Source organism: Somniosus microcephalus, chromosome 3, assembly GCF_052327205.1.
Source record: "Somniosus microcephalus isolate GS21.2 chromosome 3, FLI_Smic_1.0, whole genome shotgun sequence".
NCBI classification, from domain to species: Eukaryota; Metazoa; Chordata; class Chondrichthyes; order Squaliformes; family Somniosidae; genus Somniosus; species Somniosus microcephalus.
Genome location: NC_140989.1, coordinates 331,039,043 through 331,049,483, shown reverse-complemented (window position 1 = coordinate 331,049,483; position 10,441 = coordinate 331,039,043). Strand labels below are relative to the sequence as shown.

At 43.1% G+C, this 10,441-nt stretch overlaps 1 protein-coding gene across 1 annotated transcript in view; it reads left to right on the top strand.

The window, feature by feature from the left end:
* Positions 1-1,306: 1,306 nt before the first annotated feature.
* bsnd (barttin CLCNK type accessory subunit beta) overlaps positions 1,307-10,441 on the top strand; it is a 28,815-nt gene continuing 19,680 nt past the window's right edge. The window contains exon 1 of the mRNA XM_085983156.1: positions 1,307-1,718. Within this exon, the coding sequence (XP_085839282.1) occupies positions 1,542-1,718 (177 nt within the window). The 5' untranslated portion in view covers positions 1,307-1,541. The remainder of the gene's footprint in view (positions 1,719-10,441) is intronic.

Genomic DNA, 10,441 nt, shown 5'->3' with positions numbered 1-10,441 from the left:
CAAAAGCAAGAGAATTGGTCGCCCTGCAGATACTCACAAAACACAACCAAGCAAACAGAATATATAAAAAGTGCAGCATAGCACAGTGTATCAGATAGACAGTGCAAGGTAGCAGAATAATTTTTTTCATCCTCAAGTTGTAGGCAAAACCAGCATTTATTGCCCATCCCTAGCTGTCCAATTAGTAGTTTGACACAACTGAGTGGCTTGCTAGGCCACCTCAGAGGGCAGTTAAGAGTCAACCATCTTGGTGTGGGACTGGGGTCATACATAGGACAGACTGGGTCAGAACAGTGGCTTTCCTTCCCTGAAGGACATTAGCGAACTAGTTAGGTTTTTAATGATAAGCTTACAGCTTCATGGTCACTTTTACTGAAACTAGTTTGTTTTCCCCCAGATATTTTTAAACTGAATTCAAATTCTCAAATTGTAATGGTGGGATTTGAACTCGCGCTCGCTGGATTATTAGTCCAGGCCTCTGGATTACTAATTCAGTAACATAACAAATATTCTACCGTACCTGATATGATAATCAACATTGTAATGGACAGACAGCACTTCTGACAGCGCAAGACTTCAAATAGACAGCCTAAATTGTGTGTTCAAGTCTCTGGAGTGGGGCTTGAACCCATGACCTCCTTACTCTAGATAGTTTGAAATACAGCAGAGGTTTAAAAGTCACCTGCTGTTCCCAGCTACAGCTCTTAAGGACTGCGAGACGGTCTGATAAACAGGAGGCAGCTTTATTTGCATTATAAACAAGTGGCAATGGAACACAGAGCAAAAGGTAAACTAATTCAGCTCTGATTGCGCAATGGCAAATTTTTGGCATCTCATTTATTAAAATATCAAAGCTATCACTAAATCAGACATGTTTTACAAGGTTATGATTTTGTATTCAAATAGCTCAGCAGGCAAGTGTATGTACTGTATATTAAAATTGCCAGGTTAAATATTTTGAATGCAAATAGCTAATTAGTGACTGCAAACTATTTATGTTCCTGTAACCCTGAACATTATGTCCATTTTCCCTTTCAAATATTTCACACATTCCTGAAAAAAAATATCTCCATAAAACAGAGTGGTAAATACACATCTAATTTTGTTTAAATCTATCTCATATCTGTACATGTGCAAAGTAGAATTTATTCATTTGAATGGTACCTTTTATCTTTGTTATAGGAATTTAGAGAGTTATTGAATAAATTCCTCATCACTGAATGCCTGGAGGGAAGGTTATAGCTAATGGCAATAAAGCTCCAGTGGTACGTGAGTTTATGGAGGTGTTTGTGTTCATTCTGTTCATTGGAGCTGACTGGTTCAAACCTGAGCAGGACTGAGCTGTGTTTAATCTAAACCTGTAGCCCAACAGATGTAAAGGAGGCAAAATCATCAATACCTGTCTCCTGACGAAATTGCAGCAGGGCAGATCATGCTACACGATCTTAAACTCAGAAAGAAGCAGCTTTATTTGGGCATGTAAGGAAAAACTACACACTCCACTGAAGGGTTCTGAAAGCTTACCCACTGGCCAGTTGGTGATGGCAGAGGACAAGACATTTCGCTACGGACTCATCGTTCTGGGATTCTTCCTGATAATGGTTGGAATGTTCATTATGAATGTGGATAAGCCCGAGGTCTATGCAACCTTCTGTTCCATCGGGATTCTGATGGTCGTTGTGGGGATTATCTGGAGCATTTGTCAGTGCTATCCTAAGGTATGGGAAAGAAATAATCCTTCAGAAACAAGGAAATATTTTTAGAGGAATGGACAGGAGTGGGTTAAAAGACAAAAACAGTAAGAAGTACTGTATAAGGAAAGTTGGCATTACTAAGCTTATTTGACAGATAGGAAATTGCTACCATTATGACAATCTATTTATTTTATTGACACTAATTATTTTTCAAAGACAAGGTGGCACTTTAAAAATGTTACTAATAGTTTCCTCGGAGAAGCGAGACCAGCATTTATGGTTTCTTTTTAAAGGCGAAACTCTTCTAGCTACTCTCAGATATCTCATGGTGCTGCTTACAGTAATGACAGGGGCACAGTTTGTTATTCTAGTTCTAAAATGGAGCTTTGTTTAGTCTAACCTGTCCCTCCAAGATCACAAAGTTCAATTGTGAACACATTTGGTGAGGGAACCTGGACAGAGCTTGTAAATTTCCAGTTACAGGACAAAAAAAAAGCTGCAGGAAATAACTGCTTTGTTCTCTTTTTGTTAATACGTTTTAGACTCTAAAATGTGACAACAACTTACATTTAGGTAGCATCTTTAATGTCACAAAACATCCCATGGATCTCATCTTAAGCGTGACATTCGAAGTGTGATGGATGCTCTCAAAACTTTCATATAAATACCGGGGAATTCAGACAAATATAAAGTACTGCACATAAAAAGCAACTTTACGTTGAAATAGCTGAGAATAAAGTAGACTCAATGCTCAACTCATCCAAGCAATCGAGAGCAGCAATCACTATATAGTCAAAACAATTGAATACAAGTCAGCGGAAGTTGTGATGAAACTATACAGTGCTCTGGTCAGGCTGTACTTTGAGTGCTGTGTCTAGTTCTAGTAGCTGAGAAATGAGAGACATTCAAAAATCGGAGGCGGTTCAGAAAAGAGACACAAGGCTGATCCCTAGGGTCTGGAGTCTGACTTATCAATAAGGACAGGATGGAGCTGAATTTTTGAGTCTGGAAAGGAGGCACCTGAGAGATGATCTTGTAGACGTAAATAAGATAGTAAACAATATGGAAATGGTTAATCTGGAATACTACTGTGGGAATAGGACAAGGCAGGACAGGTTCAAACTAGTAAACGGGCATTTTAGGATTGATATCAGGAACCTCTGAAAAAAAGTAGCATGAGACTGCACAGGAAGTGATCGACACTTGGAACGTACTTCTAGATGGAAGTGGTGGAGGCGAAAACCCTGGAATGATTTAAGAAGCAATTAGGTGCTGCAATGTGGGGAGTGTTAGGTCTTTTTGGATGGATGAGTGAAGATGGGCCTAATGGCCTACCTCATCTGTAAGTATTTTGTGATCTTGTGAAATCTCACATGGCCTTGCTCACTGTTAGTTGAAATAAATGCTAATGCCTTTCAGATGCCTTCGCTTATGTAATAATACCTATATTTAAGAAGGGAGATAGAACATGTCCACAGAACTATAGACCAGTCAGCTTAACATCGGTGGTAGGAAAAATAATGGAATCCCTTCTAAAGGAAAAAAAAGAACATCTAGAAACCAAAAACATAATAATGAATAGTCAGCATGGATTTCAAAAGGGAAAGTCTTGCTTGACCAACCTCAATGAATTCTTTGAAGAGTTAACAGAGAGAGTAGACAATGGTAATGTAGTAGATGTAATTTATCTAGATTTCCAAAAGGCCTCAATAAGGTACCACATAATAGACTAATGAATAAGGTCAGAGAATGTGGAGCCAGGGGACAAGTAGCTGAATGGTTAGCTTGCTGACAGAAAGCAGAGAGTCGGGGTAAAGGGCAGCTATTCAAAGTGGCAGAAGGTAGAAAGTGGGGTCCACAAGGATCAGTGCTGGGACTAATGTTGTTCACAATTTATATTAACAATTTGGACTTTGGAATCAAAAACACAATTTCTAAATTTGTGGATGACACCAAAATGGAGGGTGGGGGGAGAGTCAATCCTGAGGAGGACTGCAACAAATTACAAGAAGACATTAATAAACTTGCCAAATGGGCATATAATTGGCAAACGAATTTCAACACAGATAAATGTGAGGTATTACATTTTGGTAAGAAAAATAAGGAGGTCACATATTACTTGGAAAATAAGAATTTAAATGGGGTAGAAGAGCAAAGGGATCTCGGAGTACAAATACACAAATCACTAAAAGTAGCGACACAGGTTAACAAGGCCATAAAAAAAGCAAACAAAGCACTAGAGCTTATTTTTAGAGGGATAGAATTGAAGAGTAGTGAAGTTATGCTAAACCTGTATCGAACCTTGGTTAGACCACACTTGGAGTACTGCATACAGTTCTGGTCGCCATATTATAAAAAGGATATAGAGGCACTGGAGAGGGCGCAGAAAAGATTTACAAGGATGATACCAGAAATGTAAGGTTATACCTATCAGGAAAGGATGAACAGGCTGGGTCTTTTTTCTCTTGAAAAGAGAAGGTTGAGGGGTGACTTAATAGAGGTCTTTAAAATTATGAAAGATTTTGATAGAGTGGATACAGAGAGAATGTTTCCACTTGTGGTGAAGACCAAAACTAGAGGCCGTCAATACAGGATAGTCATCAAGAAATCAAATAGGGAATTCAGAAGAAACTTCTTTACCCCAAGAGTGGTGAGAATGTGGAACTCGCTACCACAGGGAGTGGTTGAAGCGAATAGTATAGATACATTTAAGGGGAGGCTAGATAAGCATGAGGGAGAGGGAATAGAGGGTTATGCTGATAGAGTTAGATGAAGAAAAACGGGAGGAGGCTCGAGTGGAGCATAAACGCTGTCATGGACTGGTTGGGCCGAATGGCCTGTTTCTGTGCTGTATAGCCTGTGTAAATATGCTTGTTGCAACAGAGAAAGGTTTCAGCGCCACCTCTGGAGCAAGTAAGAATGACAGACATTCTCATTATACTTTTTTTAGAAGTAGCAGCGCCACCTCTGGAGAAAGTAAGAACAAGTGTTGCCATTACAGAATTCCTCGTTGAGTACAGTAGAAGGGGAAAGGATGGGGGGGGGGGTGGTGACAGGATTATCAGCTGAAGTTTAATATATTATGTAAGAACATAAGAAATAGGAGCAGGAGTAGGCCATTCGGCCCTTCGAGCCTGCTCCACCATTCAATGAGATCATGGCTGATCTTCTGCCTCAACTCCATTCACCGGCCCTATCGCCATATCCCTTGATGCCCTTACTAGTCAGAAATCTATCGACTTCTGTTTTGAATATACCCAATGACTGAGCCTCCACAGCCCTCTGGGGTAGAGAATTCCAAAGATTCACCACCCTCTGTGTGAAGAAATTCCTTCTCATCTCAGTCCTGAATGGCCTACCCTTTATCCTGAGGCTGTGGCCCCTGGTTCTAGACTCCACAGCCAAGGGAAACATTCTCGCAGCATCCACCCTATCAAGCCCTGTAATAATTTTGTATGCTTCAATGAGATCCCCTCTCATTCTTCTGAATTCAAGAGAATACAGGCCTAGTTTACTCAATCTCTTCTCATACGACAGTCCCACCATCCCAGGTATCAATCTCGTGAACCTTCATTGCACTCCCTCTATGGCAAGTATATCCTTTCTTAGGTAAGGAGACCAAAATTGTACACAGTACTCCAGGTGTGGACTCACCAAGGCCCTGTATAATTGGAGTAAGACTTCTTTACTCCTGTACTCAAATCCTCTTGTAATGAAGGCCAGCACACCATTTTCCTTCCTAATGGTTTGCTGCACCTGCACATTCACTTTCAGTGACTCATGTACAAGGACACCCAGGTCCCTTTGAGCATCTGCATTCCTCAATCTTTCACCATTTAGGAAATACTCTACCTTTCTGTTTTCTCTACCAAAGTGGATAACTTCACATTTATCCACATTTTAATTCATCTGCCATGTTCTCGCCCACTCACTGAGCCTGTCGAGATCCCCTTGAAGCCTCTTCACATCCTCTTCGCAACTGACACTGCCACCTAGCTTTGTGTCATCAGCAAATTTGGAAATGTTACATTTAGTCCCCTTATCCAAATCATATAGATTGTGAATAGCTGGGGCCCAAACACTGATCCTTGCGGTACCCCACTAGTCACAGCCTGCCATCCTGAAAAAGACCCATTTATCCCTACTCTTTGTTTTCTGTCTGTTAACTAATTCTCAATCGATGATAGTATATATAGATAGATTATGGGGAAATGTTTTGAGTACGTGCTGATGATAAGAACATAAGAACATAAGAAATAGGAGCAGGAGTAGGCCATACGGCCCCTCGGGCCTGCTCCGCCATTCAATAGGATCATGGCTGATCTGAATCTAGACTCACGTCCACTTCCCTGCCCTCTCCCCGTAACCCCTAATTCCCTTATCTGCTAGGACAATGTCTATCTCCATTTTAAATGTATTTACTGTTGCAGCTTCCACAGCTCTCTGGGGTAGCAAATTCCATAGATTTACTACCCTCTGAGTGAAGAAGTTTCTCCTCATCTCAGTTTTGAAATGGGGATCTTACTCACAGCCACCACATATCAGAAAATCAATTGCTGGATGTGCGCCCACGATTTTCCGACATGCTGCCAGGTGTCCTTGGCAAATTTAGATTTATATCTTCTTTCCTGTTGGGTCACTGTGTGCAAGGCACAGTATCAGGGTAAAAGGGCAGTTTACAATCTGCTGTTAGGCTTCAATCAGTGTTCTATCAGCCGCTAGGAGGTGTGTAACTGCAGTATGGTGACTGTCTCACTGATGGGATGTACCAGGACTCTGCACTGAATCACTTAGATGGTAAAGAGACCTACATCAGAATGCTGTTCATAGACTACAGCTCAGCATTCAACACTATCATCCCCAACAAGCTGGCCACCAAACTCCACACTCTTGGCCTGAACACTTCCCTCTGCAACTGGACCCTGGACTTCCTAACAAACAGACCCCAGTCTGTCAAATTAGGTAACCACACCTCCCCCCCCCGACCCTGAACATGGGGGCCCCACAAGGATGTGTGCTGAGCCCCCTCCTCTACTCCCTCTTCACCCACGACTGTGTGGCTGTTCGTGGTTCCAACACCATCATCAAGTTTGCGGATGATACCACGGTAGTAGGCCAGATCACCAACAACGATGAGTCAGCCTACAGGGAGGAGGTCCAGCATCTCGTGAAGTGGTGCGCCGATAACAACCTGGCCCTTAACATCAAGAAAACCAAAGAAATCATTGTGGACTTCAGGAAGTCTAAAGGCGGAAGTCACACCCCCATCCACATCAATGGGGCTGTGGTGGAAAGGGTGGACAGCTTTAAGTTCCTCGGAGTCCACATCACGGAAGACCTCTCCTGGTCCCTCAATACCTCCTCTCTGGTGAAGAAGGCCCAGCAGCGCCTATATTTCCTAAGGAGGCTGAAGAGATGTAACCTGTCACCCCTGATCCTCTCTAACTTTTACCGCTGCACAATAGAGAGCATCCTGACGAACTGTATCACAGTATGGTATGGCAGCTGTAGCTACTATGACCGGAAAGCCCTGCAGCGGGTAGTCAAAACTGCCCAACGCATTACCGGCACCCGGCTACCGACCATAGAGCACATATACCAGAAACGCTGTTTACGGAGGTCATGGTCCATCATCAAAGACCCTACCCACCCCAGCCACAGTCTGTTCACCCTCCTGCCATCTGGGAGACGCTACAGATGCATTCGCACCCGTACGACCAGATTTAGGAACAGCTTCTTTCCCAGGGCTGTCATCCTACTGAACTCCACAAATAAACTCTAAAGCCTGCACATCTGCCAATGCACTTTATTATGGTTATGTTTATGTTAATGTATTACAAGCCAAATGTATGTTGAATGTTTAAATGTCTTAATCTAAATGTACACTCTCGGGAGCCGCAAGCCTACATTTCATTGTACTGCACTTGTGCACTAACAATGACAATAAAGTTGATTATTATGATTATTATAGTGTCTCCCACATCTGAGATCAGAGTTTCAGGACATTTGGGAATATTTTAACTTCCTGTATTTTGGTAGATAGCTGCTGCTTTTAATACAGTGCTTTACCAAAAGTTAAACCAAGTGACAGTGGGCACGTAGCTAAAGAAAGAAAGTTATGTAGGCCGCATTCACTCCATTTTTTATATTTATGTGTCAGCCAGAGAGTCCCATCATATGTCCTGTTTATACCAAATGTTAACAAGGGCAGCAGGCACATGGGAACACCATCACCTCCAAGTCACACACCATCCTGACTTGGAAGTATATTGCCGTTCCTTCAACGTCGCTGGGTCAAAATCCTGGAACTCCCTCCCTAACAGCACTGTGGGAGCACCTTCACCACACGGACTGCAGCGGTTCAAGGCGGTGGCTCACCACCACCTTCTCAAGGGCAACTAGGGATGGGCAATAAATGCTGGCCTTGCCAGCGACGCCCACATCCCATGAACGTATAAAAAAACAACTCTTTTTTTTCCCATGTAATAATAGTCACTCATTCCAAAAAGTAATTAATTTTGTGAAGTGCTTTAGGATATATCAATGGGATAGGATACTGAATTAATGTAAGTAACTTATTATATTTTTCAAGTTTGAACAAAATAACAGCTGTATTCTGTGAGAAGTTATCATTGAGGAAGACTGTTGCCTGCAGGGGGTGTCTTTCCTGTCCATTAAAATGAAGGAAAATTGTGAGCTGGTAAATGTACAAGCAGAAAATTCCCAGCCAAGACCCTCTATACAGCAATACAGTGACATGCCAGTTGGTAAGGTCAGTGACAAGGCAGGATACCCTGTGATAGGTCAAGGGAAGTCTAAACAGCACTAAGAGCTTTCATCATAGCTTGTTATTAAACCACAACAAGAGCAAGCTGTAATTTTGGGCAATGTGGAAAAGATTAAATAACTGGTCAGGGTAGAACACATTAGCATAACAGTGTGGCATGAGCACCACTGCGTACACAAGCACGCAGGATATGAGATGGATCTCATCATTTTGAGAGTCAAGATAAATACCAGTTTGAGGAATAATTGGCACATAATTGATGTTCAGTCATGATAAACAACAGAAAACAGGCAGCAGCTGATTCAGTGCCGTTTCTATTGCAAACAGTAAAGTTTTGCAAACAGAGTAAAGTGTACAATCAAGACAAATCACTGAAAGGTTACCAGAGTAAACTGCATTGAAAGACATTTATACAAAGAGTCATGCTCAGTGTGGCAATGACATAATTAAAGTAAGTGACCGAACAGTTTGAGGCTTAAATTACCATCAAGGGGTTATGGAATTCTGGATGTACTGAAGGCTTTTAGTATTTACAACGGCTTGTTCACCTGGACCCTGCATGGAATCCCTATTGTTCTTCCCCCACCTCCATCATTGCCACATACCACTCAAGCAATAGAATGTCACCCTTGTCGTCTTCACCCTCCAACCCTTTATCCACTCCCTCCAAGTGAACGGCGTCCAATTGAAATCAAATCTGGATACACCTGAGAATTATTGTAAACATATTCAATGCCTGTGTTAAAGTCTGTTTGGCAAGTAAAAAACATGCCAAATTATAAATCAAATCGTCTTCTATAATAGAAGGTTGGTTTGTTAAAGTAAATTTCATTATCTAAATATATTTTCCACACACAGTGACATAAATCCCCAAATTCCTATGATTTTTTAACATGAAAATCATAAGGTGATTGGCAGAAAAACCAAAGGTGACGTGAGAAAAAACTTTTTTAGGCAGCGAGTGATTAATAATAATAAATCTACAAATAGTAAAAGTGTCCCTGGTTTTGGCCATTTTTAGGACCTTCGCCTTTGATTTTTAAGCTTGTTGGTTAAAAGATATAGGGGTAAAAATTGGGTAGCACCCACTTTGCTAATTTTATCACCCCGAAAAAGCTAGCGCCCCCACGGCCGATTTTCCCAGGTAGCGCCCCGAGAGGGAGGAGGGGCGCTACTGGAAGCGCCCCGCATCCCTCTTGGAGCGCTGTGAGCCAATGTCGCCGCGGTACTGCAGGCCTCCCTCCCTTTATTAAAGGGGAGGGGCCTGGCACAGCGCGTCCCAGTGCCCAGCTGGGCCACCAGGGATTGGGAGTGCCGACAAATGAGCCAAGCACTCAAGAGGAGTGCCGGGGTCACAGAGAGCAGCCGGTACCCTGCAGGGGGGGCTTCATGTGGGCCAGGGACAGCAACGAGGGAAGGTGCTGGCAGGCGGCCAGCAACAAAAATGGCTGCCCGCCACCTCCCCTTTAACTAGCGCCGCCCTGGCCGCAGGTAGGCCCCCCTGACCCCGGCAGACATAGCATCCGGTGGTAAGTCGGGGGGCACCACCCAATATTACAGCCGGAGCGCGAGCGGGGCACGTGGTGCAGCGCCCCGTGGCGCTAACGGTTAGCGCCGCTGCTAACCTCCCGCTGAATTTCGCAGGAGGCATTAGCGGCGCCGCGCCCAGGTGCTAGTTTATTTGCGCCCCATTAGCGCCCTAAGAGTTCACTAACGGGAGGCGCAAATCAACTGAATTTAGCCCCCATAGTGTAACTAGGATCAGAAACCCACTGAAGTGGGCAGATTGTACCTGTGTCCCCGAGCATTACAGCTCTAACGTCTCATGTCAGTGCAAGGAATCAAGCCTGTGTCCTTCTATCCTTTGCCCAAGTGTTAGGGATAGAAATTGGTCCTCATTGCATCGGTTTTACAAATGTAAAATGGGCACAAAGGGCCAGTTTCAGTGTGTAATGTCCTA